Raw genomic sequence first — 22808 nt, forward strand, 5'->3', positions numbered from 1 at the left:
AACCGATTCACGCTAATGTGCTCTGCCACCAATAGAGTGAGTAAAGAAAATTCTGTTTAAGCCAATTCACGCTAATGTGCTCTGCCACTAATACGGTGAGTAAAGAAAGTTCTGTTTAAGCCAATTCACGCTAATGTGCTCTGCCACTAATATAGTGAGTAAAGACGCTCTGTTTAAACTGATTCACACTAATGTGCTCTGCCACAAATACAGTGACTAAAGAAAGTTCTGTTTAAACCGATTCACGCTAATGTGCTCTGCCACTAATACGGTGAGTAAAGAAAGTTCTGTTTAAACCGATTCACGCTAATGTGCTCTGCCACTAATACGGTGAGTAAAGAAAGTTCTGTTTAAACCGATTCACGCTAATGTGCTCTGCCACTAATACGGTGAGTAAAGAAAGTTCTGTTTAAACCGATTCACGCTAATGTGCTCTGCCACTAATACGGTGAGTAAAGAAAGTTCTGTTTAAACCGATTCACGCTAATTTGCTCTGCCACTAATACGGTGAGTAAAGAAAGTTCTGTTTAAACCGATTCACGCTAATTTGCTCTGCCACTAATACGGTGAGTAAAGAAAGTTCTGTTTAAACCGATTCACGCTAATGTGCTCTGCCACTAATATAGTGAGTAAAGACGCTCTGTTTAAACTGATTCACACTAATGTGCTCTGCCACAAATACAGTGACTAAAGAAAGTTCTGTTTAAACCGATTCACGCTAATGTGCTCTGCCACTAATACGGTGAGTAAAGAAAGTTCTGTTTAAACCGATTCACGCTAATTTGCTCTGCCACTACTACGGTGAGTAAAGAAAGTTCTGTTTAAACCGATTCACGCTAATTTGCTCTGCCACTAATACGGTGAGTAAAGAAAGTTCTGTTTAAACCGATTCACGCTAATTTGCTCTGCCACTAATACGGTGAGTAAAGAAAGTTCTGTTTAAACCGATTCACGCTAATGTGCTCTGCCACTAATACGGTGAGTAAAGAAAGTTCTGTTTAAACCGATTCACGCTAATGTGCTCTGCCACTAATACGGTGAGTAAAGAAAGTTCTGTTTAAACCAATTGACGCTAATGTGCTCTGCCACTAATACGGTGAGTAAAGAAAGTTCTGTTTAAACTGATTCATGCTAATGTGCTCTGCCACTAATACACTGAGCAGAGGAATGTAAAAATTATCACATTTAGTTGATTAAATTACAGCGCTGTATCAAAAGTTTTCGCGATAATCCAAAATGGCCGACGTAAACACGGGTCAGTATGTAAATTTTAAAAACAAAATTTGGATAGTAGAATTAATAACCATACCTCAGTTGTTATGAATGCAAGCCATAATGCAACGTGGAAGTGAAAAATATAAACTTTGAATGTATTCCACATTCAAATTTTCCCATATGTCAAGAACTGCAGCGAACAACTATTCAGACGTTTTATGGTTATAGGGCCTTGTTTTGCAGTATTTTTTTCATTCTTAACCAAATATTTTCTATTATGTTCAAGTCTGGTGACTGAGCAGGCCATGTCATACCACGAATATTATTTTCATGTTTATATGCCTCGATTAATCGAGCTCTATGACAAGGTGCATTGACATCCTGAAAACGATATGGTTTATCGATAAAATGTAGTGCTAAAACAGACCAGAGATGATTGTCGAGTATTTCACGATACTTTTCAGCATTAATGTTTCCATTAACCATACATAAAGTTCCGACACCATGCCATGTAATGCAGCCCCAGATCATAATCGACACCCTTCGTTGACTTGGAACAGACATGCATTCGGGACGGTGATATGCTTCATGTGCAGCTCACCAAACAAAAACGGTCGTTTTTGCCAATTACTATCTGAGATTCATCACTAAATATCACTTGACTCCACTGGTTATTAACATCCCACCATCTCCTGTCCAGGCACCACAACAGTCACTTTTTTTGGTTCACTTCACGGATACTCATTTTTTTTCCAATAACTCATCTAAAAATCTTATTTTTGTATAAAATTCTTTGAATTGTCACAGGATGAACTTTCACTCTCCTACCTTGATTAAAATCAGCAGTTATATCTCTAAGAACTTTCCCGCAATTTTTTTTGACACTCCGAAGTAAACATAATTCTCCTCTAATTGTGATCTTTTGTGGTCGACCAGTTCTTTTGACGTTCTCAACACTTCAGCTTATACAATATTTTTTCCACACTGATCGAATGGTAGACTCGGGCACCGTCAATAATTTGACAATTTCTGAGTTTCTGTGGCCATGCGATTTTAAGTCAACAATCAGTTGTTTTTTCTCGGTATAAGATCTGTGGATTTGCGACCCATTTTGCAAAACACCGTCTGCTTCAAGATCAAGGGAGCAGGCGACTAATTCATAATGTCACCAGTGTAGCTACGTAAAAAAATATATAAATAGGGATTGTATCAAAAGGCTTGGTTTTACGTAAGTTGGGAAAAACACGCATTTTGCGGAAAGTAGAAAAGCGCTTCCGTGTTACTGACGTCATTTTCGCGAACACTTTTGGTACGGCGCTGTATATCACATAAGTAGAAATCTGTAACAACTATAGTGTTCATTTCAATGGATTGTTTGGCTTTGACATCTACATCATAATCATTATGCATCCAATCAGAGATATTTAAATTGAACTGCATTATGGGGGATATAGTTATATGATATTATAAATCTCACACAGTGTTCACTCCTGTAGATGTGTTAGATAATCATTATGCATCCAATCAGAGATATTTAAATTGAACTGCATTATGAGGGATATAGTTATATGATATTATAAATCTCACACAGTGTTCACTCCTGTAGATGTGTTAGATAATCATTATGCATCCAATCAGAGATATTTAAATTGAACTGCATTATGAGGGATATAGTTATATGATATTATAAATCTCACACAGTGTTCACTCCTGTAGATGTGTTAGATAATCATTATGCATCCAATCAGAGATATTTAAATTGAACTGCATTATGAGGGATACAGTTATATGATATTATAAATCTCACACAGTGTTCACTCCTGTAGATGTGTTAGAAAAGACATTAAACACAAACATGGCAATTGTAAAATATTAATTATACAGCATATATTTATTTTTGTGTGATCATCAGTAATTTTCTAGGAATGTGTACATATGTATTTTCATTTTACAGGAATCTTCTCGGTATTGTTTGTGCTGTTAGAGACTTGTTGGTGCTGCAGGCTCGCGGTATTCTTCAAAACAAGGATGGCTACACAAGTCCATTTTCTATCAGGTGAGATTTTATTTTTATTCTTTGTTTCCTTTGTTTGTTTGTTTGTTTGTTTGTTGGTTTTTTACTCAGGTTATGTTGCTTATTTTTGATGGTGCTAACACTAGGTAAGTTTGAAAAATAATAAAAATTAGATACAAATTTTCTAATTGTTTTTATTCTTGAATTTCATATCATTTGTCACCAATATGTAGTTCTTATTTCTGAACTGGTTTGCTATCCAACTCCAAACCCCAATCCTTGTCTAACCACAATAGGTGATTGTATCTTTTGGCCATGTGTGCCATACATTTGCAATGCTGTCCATCAGCGTTTGCCATGGGCTTAGTGTGACCACTTGAGAGAGTGTTCAGTGAATACTTCAGCCTTGTTAAGGGGCTCCTAGCTGTAACCACCTACTGTACTCACCTGCAACTACAGTGAGTGTTAGCTAGTGCCAGGGGTCGTACCAGAGGATGAGGATGCCAGGTTGGTGCAGGGAATTACACAGACTGTGTGTGTGGTGGGAGGAAGATAAGACAGGTAGGTGATGGTGTGGACAGCTTCAAACAGAGGTCACAGACAAAGCAGGCTTCATAAAGGCAACAGATGAGGAACTCGGAGCTTTCTACAGTGCTGGGATTTTTCTTTTCTTGTTGTAATTTAAATACATTTTTAATTAGTATTAGAGATAGTAATATGCTAACAAAGGCCCGGGAAAAGAGGATATATACTCTAGTGTTAAAAATTCTACCTAAATAGTGACTATACAATGCACTTTAAAAGATGAATGACTAATTATATACATTTGTATATAAGATATGTATGTTTCTGTAAAATTCCTTAGTTAAATTAACTTTAAAAGATGAATGACTAATTATATACATTTGTATATAAGTTATATATGTTTCTGTAAAATTCCTTAGTTAAATTAACCTTTTGGAATTAAAATAAAAATTGAAATTAACTGCCAAAATTCTGTTTTACTTTAATTGTCATGAATATCAGTGGGGTCATTTTCTTACTTAAATTATTATTTGTAATATGCATGCATTAATATTAGTAATATTTGAATGGATACAAAAGACTTAAAATCATAATCTAGAATTCAAAAAGTAGGAGAAGTGACTTTTTCCTACCCAGGAGAAATAGGAGCCGTTTAATAAAGTAGGCTAACTGAACGTTCATCGGTATATTTCGTAATGTATCCCATTGGCTCTGGAGATGACCAATCAGTCACTTGATAATCTGAGACTAGCATACTTTTTTTCCTTCAACTAACCACAGATTGTGCTGACAAGGTGATATTAATTTCTAGCTGTGCCGTGAGTATTAACCAAAATTTAGCAGACTCGAATTGTGACATACCCTAGTTGCTTCGTAAATGGCAGCCAGTTGTTAATGTGAGTGATGAAAACAACAAATGTAGCTTGTTCGGGTTACGAGAAGAGTTGTCTTGTGTCAGTGGGATGAAGAAAACAGGTTTTAAATGACGATGTTTTAAAAGGTTATTGTACGAGCTACAATAGAGGTTATACTGTGCATCACATGAATGAGTATCGATAATGTAAAAATAAAAGGGTGGTGTATATCTTGGACAGGATCCTGGCAGAATGAAATAAATACGAGTATACAGTTTTTATTTATTATGATGAAAAAAAAAAAAAAATGTTTTATTTAACGACGCACTAAACACATTTTATATGGCGTCAGACATATGGTTAAGGACCACACAGATTTTTGAGAGGAAACCCGCTGTCGCCATTACATGGGCTACTCTTCCGATTGGCAGCAAGGGATCTTTTATTTGCGCTTCCCACAGGCAGGATAGCACAAACCATGGCCTTTGTTGAACCAGTTATGGATCACTGGTCGGTGCAAGTGGTTTACACCTACCCATTGAGCCTTGCGGAGCACTCGCTCAGGGTTTGGAGTCGGTATCTGGATTAAAAATCCCATGCCTCGACTGGGATCCGAACCCAGTACCTACCAGCCTGTAGACCGATGGCCTGCCACGACGCCACCGAGGCCGGTTTATTATGATGAGGGATCACACCATTGTTACAGCCAGTGTGGCCTGTAGGTTAAGATCTATTGAAAGAAGTGGCCCATTTTCTTTATGTTATTTTGTTGGAATCAGTATTCATTTGGCAGTTAGGTTAAGAAATATTGAAAGGGGACCAAGGTTTAATAAGAGTTGCTTCACTTTTCAGACCCCTTAAAATAAAGAGTACAGAAATATTGTAATATATCAGACTTTGGGAGATGGACTTTTAATTTGTTTTAGGACTGGCGGAGGCGGGAGGCAAATTGTTTTGCATGCTATCATATATATACCCTGCACCCCCACAAAAAAGAGTTTACTCCAAGTATGCCTGGAGAAAAACAACTGCAGCAGACTGAGTCGACCAGTGAAATAATTAAACAAGTATTTAAAATAACAATGGCAGTGCCTCCCACAAAGTTCTACAGCATATCTGATTTTATTTTACAAGATTCATATCCTTTTTAAAAACAATTTGCCGTTGGCGTTTTTGTCGAGCATGCTAGCATGCTGAATGTGTTGATAATTATGCTCACTGACAGTAAAAGGATATTTATTTTCCCTGTCAAACACATGCAATCATTATTACCAGGCTATTATGGGAGTAGTTTTTGTCTGTGGTTAATGTAATAATCAAAACTGAATTTTTATATAATTAAAAATTTAACATTTGTTCGGTATCTACATAATTAGAATTTAAAATTTTATTTAAAAACTTTAGTTTTACAAAAGCCATCATGGCAATGATTGCAGCTTTAGAATCTCAGAGATTTAGTGCCCTCACAGTACTAAGGATAACACAAAACTTATTTTCTTTTCAGACTTTTTAAATTACATGTTAGATTGCTAAAAGATTTTTTAATAAAGTGCAAAAGCCAATTGTTAGCAAGGACTTTTTGAGCTTTCTTTTCACCATTTTAGTTGTCATTTATTAAATTCCACCTTAGTAATGAATCACTGTTGTTGGTCCTGATTTCAAGGTTGTCTTCACTTGAACACAAACCTTTGTATGCTACCAGATCACGTGTGAGGCCATTACCTGCTTACGACCAACAGCGAAACATGTCTGTCAAACAATTCTCTTTCACAGGCTCTCAGGTAGATAATTCCAATCTACTTAATTCTGAGAACTACACAGACTGGAATGAATTTCTTTTATTCTGTTACTGTATGGGTCACTGTGTGAATGAAATGGATACTTCGTACACTGAAAGTGGGGCACGTATTTCAACCATCTTAATCTAACACGGAAATTGGGGCACCTATTTTCAACCATTTTAATCTTACCCTGAAAGTGGGGTTCGTAATTCAACATCTTAATCTTACCCTGAAAGTGGGGCACATATATTTCAAAATCTTAATCTTACCCTGAAAGTGAGGCACATATATTTCAACATCTTAAACTTACCCTGAAAGTGGGGCACATATATTTCACCATCTTAATCTTACCCTGAAAGTGGGGTTCGTAATTCAACATCTTAATCTTACCCTGAAAGTGGGGCACATATATTTCAAAATCTTAATCTTACCCTGAAAGTGAGGCACATATATTTCAACATCTTAAACTTACCCTGAAAGTGAGGCACATATATTTCAACCATCTGTATGGGTTTTTTTTTTACAATTAGTAAAAGACATGATATTTTATTTGTAAAAAAAAAAAATACTAATAAAAAAAAGAGAAGAAAGTTGATGATTTAGGAATGGGAAACCTTTGTGTACCGGTGGATGGATCGTTTGGTTCCGTTTTACAAATGTCAGAGAACACGTTGACTGAAAATGAACTCCTGCAGTCTGATGTAATAATTATAACGACAACTAATAACAAGTAATTACGGAATGGTATTGTATTTTTAATGGAAGGACTGAATTGTGATGTACAATACCTTACTTTTCTTACTGGAAGTCTTAGTAAACGGTTTCATTGTTCGACATTTACTTCATCTTGGCAATTTAGTACAGATAATAACAAAGGATAAATACCCGATAATGATAAAAATCAATTTGACAACAGGGTTATGCATCGGCACTGTTGATTGCCGTCATACATTTGGAGGGCTGATATTTGATGGAGATTATACCACTGAAGCAGTTAGATGGCACTTTCCTTTTGTTGACTGTGTGAAGTTATAATGGCACGTTATAATATGAACCCCAAAATAGATGCATATCTTATGGCATAGATGCCAACCTTTACTGATCAACACCTGTAAGACTGTGGGCAAAAATCCATAAGAAATCCATAAGCTAGCTGCAAAATGACGGGGAACTGATGATTTTAAATTCAAGGCAACATGAAAATGAAAATCGAGACTATAAACAAGTACAATTTTATTGGATCCCCAACACTGGTCACTTGTGGACATTTCAACTGTCACTCATGCATCTTCGACTTGAGGTGCTCGTGCACGTCATAACCCCTGGAGGCGGCCACTTTGATGTCACGACAACAGACAGTGCACCATGCGTGGTTGCTTCCTAGCTTGCTGTTAGTTATAACGCCTTGGAATAGACCATTCCAAGACAACTGATATGTTCCGGCATATTGCTTGCACTTCTTGGTTGGAGGCTCCATCCCACTCAAAATTTGCATGTGGTGTGAATTTACAGTTGCTTTCCTGCGCAGTGTGGTGTGCTCAAAAGATGATGTGAGACTTTGATTAGTGCACATATATCCGCTAGGTGGCACCTCTCGTCCAAAATAAATATGACAAAATGGCCGTTTCCAGATTCACAAAAGGACAACGAAAATCACGAAGGATATGAAAGATGGCTTACTTAGCTGATAACGAGTCATGTAAAAATAATAATAATGAAAAATAATAAAAACCTGAAAATGCGTGTTACCTATAAGGAATTTGTCCTATGCCTGTAAGACTGTCAAATGCTAACAAATCTGTAAATTTTACGGGTGATCCGTAAGAGTTGACATGTATGTCTTTTGGTGACAAATATTGACATTGTTTATTTTATTGTACAATAAGCCTGATAATATTTGTTTTTAAAAACAAACAAAAACACAAACAAAAGAAACAAACAAAAACAAAAACACAACAAAAAACAAAAACAAAATCAAGAACAAAATAAAAAACACAAAAACAAAGCCATACCAAACCAAACCTTCCCAGGTTTTGCATTTAATACAAAATTTGTAATTTCATATTTGCTACTGGAAAACATTTTTATATTCACACAAATATTTATCAGTGACCAGTCCTGAACACATACAAATATTTTCATGTTTTTGTCAGCTATATGCATCACACACACATGATAAATGTTCATACCCCACACATCAAACACACATGATAAGTGTTCATATCCCACACATCACACACACATGATAAGTGTTCATACCCCACACATATCCCACACATCAAACACACGTGATAAGTGTTCATATCCCATACCCCACACATCTCACACACATGATAAGTGTTCATATCCCACACATCACACACACATGATAAGTGTTCATATCCCACACATCACACACACATGATAAGTGTTCATACCCCACACATCACACACACATGATAAGTGTTCATACCCCACACATCACACACACACATGATAAATGTTCATATCACACACATCACACACACACATGATAAATGTTCATATCCCACACATCACACACACGTGATAAGTGTCCATACACCACGTGATAACACATCCCCACACACACACATGATAAGTGTTCATACCCCACACATCACACACACACATGATAAATGTTCATACCCCACACATCACACACACGTGATAAGTGTCCATACCCCACACATCACACACACGTGATAAGTGTTCATATCCCACACATCACACACACGTGATAAGTGTTCATATTCCACACATCACACACATGTGATAAGTGTCCATACCCCACACATCACACACACGTGATAAGTGTTCATATCCCACACATCACACACACGTGATAAGTGTTCATATCCCACACATCACACACACATGATAAGTGTTCATACCCCACACATCACACACACATGATAAGTGTTCATACCCCATACATCACACACACACATGATAAATGTTCATATCACACACATCACACACACACATGATAAATGTTCATATCACACACATCATACACCCATGATAAGTGTTCATACCCCACACATCACCAGGGCTCACACGACTGGGCGAAATGAGCCAAAACTTCGCTCTAACCAGCCTGACTTTGCCGTGCTAGTCACCATAAGGCGACACAAAACTTTTTGAAAATAGCCATCACTTGTAATGTACACAATCACGGATGAATGATGAAACAGGAGGAACACCTATTCATAGATAATAATTAAGTGTGAATGGCCTGAGAGTTTGAAGAGGCACTGGCGCCACAAAATCCTGCGACAGGCTCATAGATAGATGGTCTAGCTCAGACAACACCCGTGTCTGACACTAATAGTTGGAGTAATTATTTAGTTTTACGTAGACTTTGTCATAATGAATAAATTCAACATACAAAACATATGTCGAAATTGTGAAATAGTGGTAACCTGTCCTACATACCCGGCGGCCACTTAAACTGGATCCCCCAAGTCGCTAAAGTGTCTGTGTTAAGCGGCCACTAAATTATTTAAACCTTTTTTTAAATTGTAAACAACAGTGACAAGGTGTATTAATTAAGAAACTGACTGTGGAATGCATTTAATTGCCTCTGGATAATCTCAGCTTAACCGTGGTAGATTAATCTACTAGGACAGTACTCTGCAAGGAGTAGGTATTAAATGAAATGAGAAGACAAACTTGTAAGAGAATGAATTCTAAACAGTTAAATTAGTGCATTTCAATTACATATAATTATTTCTAAAGAAGGCTACATGTGGAAAGGTAATTTGAAAAAAAAACCTATAGAGCACATAGCCATCAATTAGCAGTACAGATGGTAAATAAAATAAAATAAAATACAGATTGTAAAAGTTGCACCTGTATTAAGATAAATTCTTTTTTGGGGGATTAAAAATTCAAGTCTCCCTGTTATTAAAAACTTCGCCCACTCTAAAGTTTGAGAGAGAAGTGACTTCACTCTATGATTTTGACCTCGCGTGAGGCCTGCATCACACACACATGATAAGTGTTCATACCCCATACATCACACAGACATACACACACACACATGATAAGTGTTCATACCCCATACATCACATACACATACACACACACACATGATAAGTGTTCATATCACACACATCACACACCCATGATAAGAGTTCATACCCCACACATCACACACACATAATAAGTGTTCATACCCCACACATCACACACACACATAATAAGTGTTCATACCCCACACATCACACACACATGATAAGTGTTCATACCCCACACATCACACACACACATAATAAGTGTTCATACCCCACACATCACACACACACATAATAAGTGTTCATACCCCACACATCACACACACATGATAAGTGTTCATACCCCATACCCCACACATCACACACACATGATAAGTGTTCATACCCCATACCCCACACATCACACACACATGATAAGTGTTCATACCCCACACCCCACACATCACACACACATGATAAGTGTTCATACCCCATACCCCACACATCACACACACATGATAAGTGTTCATACCCCATACCCCACACATCACACACACATGATAAGTGTTCATACCCCATACCCCACACATCACACACACACATGATAAGTGTTCATACCCCACACCCCACACATCACACACACATGATAAGTGTTCATACCCCACACCCCACACATCACACACACATGATAAGTGTTCATACCCCACACCCCACACATCACACACACACATGATAAGTGTTCATACCCCATACCCCACACATCACACACACACATGATAAGTGTTCATATCACACACATCTCACACACATGATAAGTGTTCATATCCCACACATCACACACACATGATAAGTGTTCATATCACACACATCTCACACACATGATAAGTGTTCATACCCCACACCCCACACATCTCACACACATGATAAGTGTTCACACCCCACACCCCACACATCTCACACACATAATAAGTGTTCATACCCCACACCCCACACATCACACACACATGATAAGTGTTCATACCCCACACATCACACACACATGATAAGTGTTCATACCCCACACATCACACACACACATAATAAGTGTTCATACCCCACACATCACACACACACATAATAAGTGTTCATACCCCACACATCACACACACATGATAAGTGTTCATACCCCATACCCCACACATCACACACACATGATAAGTGTTCATACCCCACACCCCACACATCACACACACATGATAAGTGTTCATACCCCATACCCCACACATCACACACACATGATAAGTGTTCATACCCCATACCCCACACATCACACACACATGATAAGTGTTCATACCCCACACCCCACACATCACACACACATGATAAGTGTTCATACCCCATACCCCACACATCACACACACATGATAAGTGTTCATACCCCATACCCCACACATCACACACACATGATAAGTGTTCATACCCCACACATCACACACACATGATAAGTGTTCATACCCCATACCCCACACATCACACACACATGATAAGTGTTCATACCCCATACCCCACACATCACACACACATGATAAGTGTTCATACTCCATACCCCACACATCACACACACACATGATAAGTGTTCATATCACACACATCTCACACACATGATAAGTGTTCATATCCCACACATCACACACACATGATAAGTTTCATACCCCACACATCACACACACATGATAAGTGTTCACACCCCACACCCCACACATCTCACACACATAATAAGTGTGTTATCAAATTACAGACTGCCTCAAGTAACTGAGATATAAAACATTTTGTTAAAAAACCTCACATATTGTGCTTACAGAGAGCAATTATAACCATCCAAATGTCCGTCTAGCTTTCAAATGGCAGAGTACTCCAGCTACCCACCATTTTATTAAGTGATGTAACCAATACCCTGCAAATTATGCATGTTGGAGTCAAAATAACACTTTTTAGAGTGTATATTCATATCCATAGAAATTATGCATGGTTTATGTATCTGAGAACAATAATAATAAATACAAATATTACTTTTTAAAAATTGAAAAGTGTTGTGTGAGTAATTCAGTTCTATTTTCCAAATAATGACAGAGAAAAATTACTAATGACCTCTTCAGCTAAATATAGTAAATGACAAGTTATTTAGTAATTACTGAATGTCATTGTGCTTTTAATGGAATGATTGAATTGTGATATATAATACCTTACTTTCATTTCTGAAAGCCATAGAATTCAGTGAAATAAATGTGTCAATTTTTACAGTGAGTTATTCAGTTATATATAGTATGTTTGTCATCATTGAAGCGGTGAGAAACTTATAAAGGCATAAACGACCCCAATGGTTATCACTCCAAAATGGAATGCAGTTAAAGGGACAGACCCTAGATTTTAAACACCATGGCTTGTTTTGTCACTATTAAAGCCGTTTCTGATAACTGAAATCAAACATTAGTTACTGTGTTGTTTAGATTATCCATTTCTGTACATCCAAAGTGTTTTTGGTCATCCTGGTGTTTAGATTATCCATTTTCGTATATCCGAAGTGTTTTTGGTCATCCTGGTGTGTTTAATAACACAAAATGCATTATGCATATTTAAAAAAATGCATGTACATGTACCTCTGAGAAAGTGTTCCACAACTGGTGTAACAAAGGCTGTGGTATGTACTATCCTGTTTGTGGGATGGTGCATATAAAAGATCCATTGCTGCTAATCGAAAAGAATAACCCATGAAGTGGCAACAGCGGGTTTCCTCTCAGTATCTGTGTGGTCCTTAACCATATGTCTGACACCATATAACCCCAACTCTAATCATAGCCTTAATCTCTCCATATCGGGTGATTAGCCTATGAAACAAAGAGGTGAGGCTACGTTACCCCCCCCCCCCAACTCCAACCCCATAGCCTTAATCTCTCCATATCGGGTGATTAGCCTAGGAAACAAAGAGGTGAGGCTATGCTACCCCCCCCCCCCCAACTCCAGCCCCATAGCCATAATCTCTCCATATCGGGTGATTAGCCTAGGAAACAAAGAGGTGAGGCTATGCTACCCCCCCCCCAACTCTAACCCCATAGCCATAATCTCTCCATATCGGGTGATTAGCCTAGGAAACAAAGAGGTGAGGCTATGCTACCCCCCCCCAACTCTAGCCCCATAGCCATAATCTCTCCATATCGGGTGATTAGCCTAGGAAACAAAGAGGTGAGGCTATGCTAACCCCCCCCAACTCTAACCCCATAGCCATAATCTCTCCATATCGGGTGATTAGCCTAGGAAACAAAGAGGTGAGGCTATGCTACCCCCCCCAACTCTAACCCCATAGCCATAATCTCTCCATATTGGGTGATTAGCCTAGGAAACAAAGAGGTGAGGCTATGCTACCCCCCCCCCCCAACTCTAACCCCATAGCCATAATCTCTCCATATCGGGTGATTAGCCTAGGAAACAAAGAGGTGAGGCTATGCTACCCCCCCCCAACTCTAACCCCATAGCCATAATCTCTCCATATCGGGTGATTAGCCTAGGAAACAAAGAGGTGAGGCTATGCTACCCCCCCCCCCCAACTCTAACCCCATAGCCATAATCTCTCCATATCGGGTGATTAGCCTAGGAAACAAAGAGGTGAGGCTATGCTACCCCCCCCCCCAACTCTAACCCCATAGCCATAATCTCTCCATATCGGGTGATTAGCCTAGGAAACAAAGAGGTGAGGCTATGCTACCCCCCCCCCCAACTCTAACCCCATAGCCATAATCTCTCCATATCGGGTGATTAGCCTAGGAAACAAAGAGGTGAGGCTATGCTACCCCCCCCCCCCCCAACTCTAACCCCATAGCCATAATCTCTCCATATCGGGTGATTAGCCTAGGAAACAAAGAGGTGAGGCTATGCTACCCCCCCCCCCCCCCAACTCTAACCCCATAGCCATAATCTCTCCATATCGGGTGATTAGCCTAGGAAACAAAGAGGTGAGGCTATGCTACCCCCCCCCCCCAACTCTAACCCCATAGCCATAATCTCTCCATATCGGGTGATTAGCCTAGGAAACAAAGAGGTGAGGCTATGCTACCCCCCCCCCCCAACTCTAACCCCATAGCCATAATCTCTCCATATCGGGTGATTAGCCTAGGAAACAAAGAGGTGAGGCTATGCTACCCCCCCCCCCCCAACTCTAACCCCATAGCCATAATCTCTCCATATCGGGTGATTAGCCTAGGAAACAAAGAGGTGAGGCTATGCTACCCCCCCCCCCCAACTCTAACCCCATAGCCATAATCTCTCCATATCGGGTGATTAGCCTAGGAAACAAAGAGGTGAGGCTATGCTACCCCCCCCCCCCCCAACTCTAACCCCATAGCCATAATCTCTCCATATCGGGTGATTAGCCTAGGAAACAAAGAGGTGAGGCTATGCTACCCCCCCCCCCCCCAACTCTAACCCCATAGCCATAATCTCTCCATATCGGGTGATTAGCCTAGGAAACAAAGAGGTGAGGCTATGCTACCCCCCCCCCCCCAACTCTAACCCCATAGCCATAATCTCTCCATATCGGGTGATTAGCCTAGGAAACAAAGAGGTGAGGCTATGCTACCCCCCCCCCCCCCAACTCTAACCCCATAGCCATAATCTCTCCATATCGGGTGATTAGCCTAGGAAACAAAGAGGTGAGGCTATGCTACCCCCCCCCCCCCAACTCTAACCCCATAGCCATAATCTCTCCATATCGGGTGATTAGCCTAGGAAACAAAGAGGTGAGGCTATGCTACCCCCCCCCCCCCCAACTCTAACCCCATAGCCATAATCTCTCCATATCGGGTGATTAGCCTAGGAAACAAAGAGGTGAGGCTATGCTACCCCCCCCCCCCCCAACTCTAACCCCATAGCCATAATCTCTCCATATCGGGTGATTAGCCTAGGAAACAAAGAGGTGAGGCTATGCTACCCCCCCCCCCCCCAACTCTAACCCCATAGCCATAATCTCTCCATATCGGGTGATTAGCCTAGGAAACAAAGAGGTGAGGCTATGCTACCCCCCCCCCCCAACTCTAACCCCATAGCCATAATCTCTCCATATCGGGTGATTAGCCTAGGAAACAAAGAGGTGAGGCTATGCTACCCCCCCCCCCCAACTCTAACCCCATAGCCATAATCTCTCCATATCGGGTGATTAGCCTAGGAAACAAAGAGGTGAGGCTATGCTACCCCCCCCCCCCCAACTCTAACCCCATAGCCATAATCTCTCCATATCGGGTGATTAGCCTAGGAAACAAAGAGGTGAGGCTATGCTACCCCCCCCCCAACTCTAACCCCATAGCCATAATCTCTCCATATCGGGTGATTAGCCTAGGAAACAAAGAGGTGAGGCTATGCTACCCCCCCCCCCCCCAACTCTAACCCCATAGCCATAATCTCTCCATATCGGGTGATTAGCCTAGGAAACAAAGAGGTGAGGCTATGCTACCCCCCCCCCAACTCCAGCCCCATAGCCATAATCTCTCCATATTGGGTGATTAGCCTAGGAAACAAAGAGGTGAGGCTATGCTACCCCCCCCCCCCCAACTCTAACCCCATAGCCATAATCTCTCCATATCGGGTGATTAGCCTAGGAAACAAAGAGGTGAGGCTATGCTACCCCCCCCCCCCCAACTCTAACCCCATAGCCATAATCTCTCCATATCGGGTGATTAGCCTAGGAAACAAAGAGGTGAGGCTATGCTACCCCCCCCCCCCCAACTCTAACCCCATAGCCATAATCTCTCCATATCGGGTGATTAGCCTAGGAAACAAAGAGGTGAGGCTATGCTACCCCCCCCCCCCCCCCAACTCTAACCCCATAGCCATAATCTCTCCATATCGGGTGATTAGCCTAGGAAACAAAGAGATGAGGCCATGCTAAAATAAAACAAACACTTAAATCATGTTGTAACTTTCAGTTTTTTGTCATGTTGTACGTTTGGTTTTTTGTCAAGTGTGATCCATCGTCATTCGCGTTTTCGCGTTTGCCCTCCCCCTGGGGAAACATAATTGAGCAAACTCATGGTTCATATCTAAACCCACTATCAAAATAATTAAATTTAAATGAGGGTACGACAGTGTGACACACGGTAATAGATGGTTCAGTGTATTCGGTAGTGGGTTATACATTTAGGGCCCTACTATTTATGTCGCCAGGAACGGTGATGCCAATTGCTCAAATACAGGGCATTATCCCGTGTCAGACCGATATCAAAAGAATATAACGGCGACATCTAATCCGTTGTTAATTGATGAACGAAAAAGGTATCATCTTGTATCGGCAGCTGTGACGCATTATCCAGACCGATACACAAATAGGTCAAGCAGAGTCATTGCATGTGCGTTACCATTAAAGTAAATTGTTTTCCTGATTGCCGATAACCACATGTCAGCGAAGTGTAAAATTAGAAAACAACAGGTAAATAAAACAAACACTGAAATTCAAAGCATGACCGGGGTTTACTTGATTGAGATTAACCTGTCGTCACAATTGGTGATTTCCAAGTTCTTAAGTGCGAGATTTCCAAGTTCATATGTGCGAGATTAACTACCACGTGACGTGTCCAACCAATCAAAACACGCATGTCATTAAACTTATTTCCTGTGCCAGAAACTTGAAAGGGAAAAGTAAACAATGCATGCTGTAACTGTGGCGATGTAGAGATAGCATGTTACTGCAGTTTGCAGACCTAGTTCAAGTGGATTATCATTATATACTGATTGCGTTGTTGATATTATTCGATGACAAACGTCACAATCAAATTTATTAAACGAAATTTCAGTCGAGAGAAAAACAAAAAACCACAAAAAAACCACGATCGAGCGATAAGGAGGGGGGTGGAAACCACTAGCCCTGCGGGCTAGTGGTTTTGCGGTTCTCACTAGCCCGAACTTAAAACATGGGTTATGGCACGATGGAATGCATGTACTCATCCTACGTACGGTAGTAGAGGGTGTTTTAAAACATGGGTTATGGCACGATGGAATGCATGTACTCCTCCTACGTACGGTAGTAGAGGGTGTTTTAAAACATGGGTTATGGCACAATGGAATGCATGTACTCATCCTACGTACGGTAGTAGAGGGTATTTTAAAACATGGGTTATGGCACGATGGAATGCATGTACTCATCCTACGTACGGTAGTAGAGGGTGTTTTAAAACATGGGTTATGGCACGATGGAATGCATGTACTCATCCTACGTACGGTAGTAGAGGGTGTTTTAAAACATGGGTTATGGCACGATGGAATGCATGTACTCATCCTACGTACGGTAGTAGAGGGTGTTTTAAAACATGGGTTATGGCACGATGGAATGCATGTACTCATCCTACGTACGGTAGTAGAGGGTGTTTTAAAACATGGGTTATGGCACGATGGAATGCATGTACTCATCCTACGTACGGTAGTAGAGGGTGTTTTAAAACATGGGTTATGGCACGATGGAATGCATGTACTCATCCTACGTACGGTAGTAGAGGGTGTTTTAAAACATGGGTTATGGCACGATGGAATGCATGTACTCATCCTACGTACGGTAGTAGAGGGTGTTTTAAAACATGGGTTATGGCACGATGGAATGCATGTACTCATCCTACGTACGGTAGTAGAGGGTGTTTTAAAACATGGGTTATGGCACGATGGAATGCATGTACTCATCCTACGTACGGTAGTAGAGGGTGTTTTAAAACATGGGTTATGGCACGATGGAATGCATGTACTCATCCTACGTACGGTAGTAGAGGGTGTTTTAAAACATGGGTTATGGCACGATGGAATGCATGTACTCATCCTACGTACGGTAGTAGAGGGTGTTTTAAAACATGGGTTATGGCACGATGGAATGCATGTACTCATCCTACGTACGGTAGTAGAGGGTGTTTTAAAACATGGGTTATGGCACGATGGAATGCATGTACTCATCCTACGTACGGTAGTAGAGGGTGTTTTAAAACATGGGTTATGGCACGATGGAATGCATGTACTCATCCTACGTACGGTAGTAGAGGGTGTTTTAAAACATGGGTTATGGCACGATGGAATGCATGTACTCATCCTACGTACGGTAGTAGAGGGTATTTTAAAACATGGGTTATGGCACGATGGAATGCATGTACTCATCCTACGTACAGTAGTAGAGGGTGTTTTCCAGTTAGGGGCAGGACAGAGCCGACTAGTAAACTCTTGATGCATGGTCGGTCTAGGATCAATCCTCATCGGTGTGTCCATTTAGCTATTTCTCGTTCCTACCAGTGCATCAAGCCTGTTATATCAAGGCTGTGGTATGTGCTATCCTGTCTGTGGGATGGTAAATATAAAAGATCCCTTGCTACTAATGGAAAGAAATGTTTTATTTAACGACACACTCAACACATTTTATTTACGGTTATATTGCGTCAAACATATGGTTATGGACCACACAGATTTTGAGAGGAAACCCGCTGTCACCACTACATGGGCTACTCTTACCGATTAGCAGCAAGGGATCTTTTATTTGCGCTTCCCACAGGCAGGATAGCACAAACCATGGCCTTTGTTGAACCATTTATGGATCACTGGTCGGTGCAAGTGGTTTACACCTACCCACTGAGCCTTGCGGAGCACTCACTCAGGGTTTGCTACTAATGGAAAAATGTAGTGGCTTTGATCTCTAAGATAATATCACAATTACCAAATGTTTGACATCTAATAGCCAATGATTAATACATCAGTGTGCTCTAGTGGTGTCGTTAAACAAAACAAACTTTAACTCTTGTTTTTTCCAAGTAGATAAACAGATCACTTTTTAAATATTTGTCTGGGGGTGTAACTACCGGTACCCCCACTTGTTGACAATTAGGTCCGGACCTGGTATTTATGAACAATATTAAAATGCGTACATCTACACCAATACTTTTGTACAGCCGTGTAGCCTTGACCTTTCCAGAAGGAAGCCTTATTGTCGTATACAGCTGCATAAAGCCCTGGGCATTTGAAGAAGCTGGATCTGCTTATAGGCCTGCATGGTATTTGAAAAACAAACATGGTCTCTCATTCTATATACCTTTTCCATCTGCCTCAGACTCTTTGTGATTCTTGCTTCAAGAAATCAGTGAACATCTTTATGTTAAATACCAAATGTATGTAGCTATACTTTAAAATGTGCTAAGGTAACATTAAAAAAAAAAATTCCTTTTTTATATTTATATTATTATTATTATTATTATTATTATTATTATTATAATATTTTTAAAATTTAGTTCATCCAACTCACTCTTTTGCTTTCTCTTGATTTTCTTACTGATCTGGCAACTTCTTTTGTTGTCTGCTTTTACATCCGAGTCCTTGTTTATCATTTCTATCTATTTCTACATCCCAGTCCTTGTCTCTCCATTATTTTTCTACATCCCAGTCCTTGTCTCTCCTTTCTTTCTATTTCTACATTCCAGTCCTTGTTTCTCCTTTTTTTCTATTTCTACATTCCAGTCCTTATCTCCTTTCTTTCTATTTCTATATCCCAGTCCTTGTCTATCATTTCTATCTATTTCTACATCCTAGTCCTTGTCTATTGTTTCTATCTATTTTTACGTCCTAGTCCTTGTCTATCTTTTCTTTCTATTTCTACATCCCAGTCCTTGTCTATTGTTTCTATCTATTTCTACGTCCTAGTCTTTGTCTCTTTTCTATCTATTTTTACATCCCAGTCCTTGTGTCTCCTTTCTGTCTATGTCTACATCACAGTCCTTTCTCTCCTTTCTATCTATTTCTACATCCCAGTCCTTGTTTCTCCTTTATATCTATTTCTACATCCCAGTCCTTGTCTCTCCATTCTGTTTCTACGTCCCAGTCCTTGTCTCTCCTTTATATATATTTCTACATCCCAGTCCTTATTTCTCCTTTCTTTCTATTTCTACATCCCAGTCCTTGTCTCTCCTTTCTTTCTATTTCTACATCCCAGTCCTTGTTTCTCCTTTCATTTTATTTCTACATCCCAGTCCTTATCTCCTTTCATTCTATTTCTACATCCCAGTCCTTGTCTCTCCTTTTTTCTATTTCTCCATCCCAGTCCTTGTATCTCCTTTCTATCCATCCCAGTCCTTGTATCTCCTTTCTAGCTATTTCTACATCCCAGTCCTTGTCTCTCTTTTCTTTCTATTTCTACATCCCAGTCCTTGTCTATCGTTTCTATCTATTTCTTCATCCTAGTCCTTGTCTATCGTTTCTATCTATTTCTACGTCCTAGACCTTGTGTCTCCTTTCTTTTTACTTTTACATTCAAGTCCTTGTTTCTCCTTTTTTTTTTTTTTTACATCCCAGTCCTTGTCTATCAGTTCTATCTATTTCTATATCCCATTCATTGTCTCTCCATTCTATTTCTACATTCCAGTCCTTGTCTCTCCATTCTATTTCTACATTCCAGTCCTTGTATCTCCATTCAATTTCTACATCCCAGTCCTTGTCTGTCTTTTCTATTTCTCCATCCCAGTCCTTGTCTCTCCTTTCTATCTATTTCTACATCCCAGTCCTTGTCTCTCCTTTCTATCAGTCTTTTCTTCTTAATTTTTTCACTCTCCCCATTAAAGCCAGTACAGGGGTAAGTTAAGTGCTCGTTGCTGTCACATGATTCTGTTCCATATTTCAACTGTGTGTCAGACTGTATAATATTTATAAGGTTGTGTGGATAATTGTTTGTTAAAAATTAAGCCATATTAATTAAGTATCAGCTCTTAATACTCATCGATTTTCAGCTTAGATTGTCATTTGTCCGTCTGTATCTATCCAGGCATGCTGTTTGTTTGGCTGTGAAAAGTTGATTTCCGCTCATTAACTTAATTTTTTATTTATTACAAACCTGCTTACTTGGAGGTTTAATTCATGTTTGATGAGTGAAAGCCAAGACAAATGTCTGGACCAAGTTCCATTTTTCAGATGTCCTTGTCAGTGGCTGATAGAAATACAGCCCTTTGACTGTCAGTTTAGACTTTTCAATTAATAATCTTTAGAAGGCTTAGAACATTTTTATTGAACTTAGTAAATGTAGTTAAAATTGCAGACACATTGGAGCAGGAGGTACAAGATGCCTTGAGGGTCATACCTTCATTTAACCCCAGACTAACTTGAAAATTATACACTGATTTAAAGTGCTGTCACTATTGCTGACATTGTGCTTGAAAATTAGTGTTATCAGTGTTTTCATTATAATCATCACAATCGTCAATGTTGTCATTATCATTATAATCATTTATAATCATCTCTATCATAAATTTTCTCATTATCATTATAATCATTACTATCGTCAATGTTGTCACTAGCATTATAATCATTTATAATCATCTCTATCATCAATGTTTTCACTATCATTATAATCATTTATAATCATTACTATCATCAATGTTAACCTAAAAATGACGCCACTAAGGCCGGTAAAGTCGCTTGAATGCTCACCACAGCTGCTTGCATCGTAGGATTTAATCACCTCAGTGGAGCCATTCTCTGATTGGGTTTGTACCCATCCCAGCCAGTGCACCACAACTGGTATATCAAAGGTCACACCAAGATGGTATGTGCTGTCCTTTGTGGGAAAGTGCATATAAAAGATACCTTGCTACTAATGGAAAGATGTAGTGGGTATATATACATGTTTGAATTATAAAATGTTTGATATCTAATACACGTAGATGATAATTAATAAATTAAGGTGCTCTAGTGGTGTTGGTAAACATAACAAACATTAATTTTTTGCCCAGCACCCAACCATAAATTAATGAGTCAGGAGCCAATGCTATATGGCTAATTCAGTGGCATTAGCCCCAGGACCTCATCATGCCTGCCCTTAAATCCCACTGTGTATCAGTATAATGGAGCGTACTGCCCAGGCTCCGTATTCATAAACGTACTTAAGTCAATGTATGATACTTATTTATGTACTTTAAGTATGTATTTAGGTATCATACATTGACTTAAGTACGTTTATGAATACGGAGCCAGAACCTCATCATGCCTGCCCTTGAATCCCACTGTGTATCAGTATAATGGAGTGTACTGACCCAGGACCTCATCATGCCTGCCCTTGAATCTGGATATGTATCAGTATAATGGAGTGTACTGCCCAGGACCTTATCATGCTTGCCTTTGAATCCCACTACAGTGTATCAGTATAATGGAGCGTACTGCCCAGGATCTCATCATGCCTGCCCTTGAATCCCACTGTGTATCAGTATAATGGAGTGTACTGCCCAGGACCTCATCATGCCTGCCCTTGAATCCCACTGTGTATCAGTATAATTGAGTATACTGCCCAGGACCTCATCATGCCTGCCCTTGAATCTGGTTATGTATCAGTATAATGGAGCATACTGCCCAGGACTGTATCATGCTTGCCCTTGAATCCCACTACAGTTTATCAGTATAA

At 39.8% G+C, this 22808-nt stretch overlaps 1 protein-coding gene across 1 annotated transcript in view; it reads left to right on the top strand.

Moving 5' to 3' along the window:
* LOC121383699 (focadhesin-like) overlaps positions 1 to 22808 on the top strand; it is a 578322-nt gene that overhangs the window by 299920 nt on the left and 255594 nt on the right. The window contains exon 5 of the mRNA XM_041513796.1: positions 3170 to 3271. Within this exon, the coding sequence (XP_041369730.1) occupies positions 3170 to 3271 (102 nt within the window). The remainder of the gene's footprint in view (positions 1 to 3169; positions 3272 to 22808) is intronic.

The sequence above is a fragment of the Gigantopelta aegis genome, chromosome 2, assembly GCF_016097555.1.
Source record: "Gigantopelta aegis isolate Gae_Host chromosome 2, Gae_host_genome, whole genome shotgun sequence".
Taxonomy (NCBI): domain Eukaryota; kingdom Metazoa; phylum Mollusca; class Gastropoda; order Neomphalida; family Peltospiridae; genus Gigantopelta; species Gigantopelta aegis.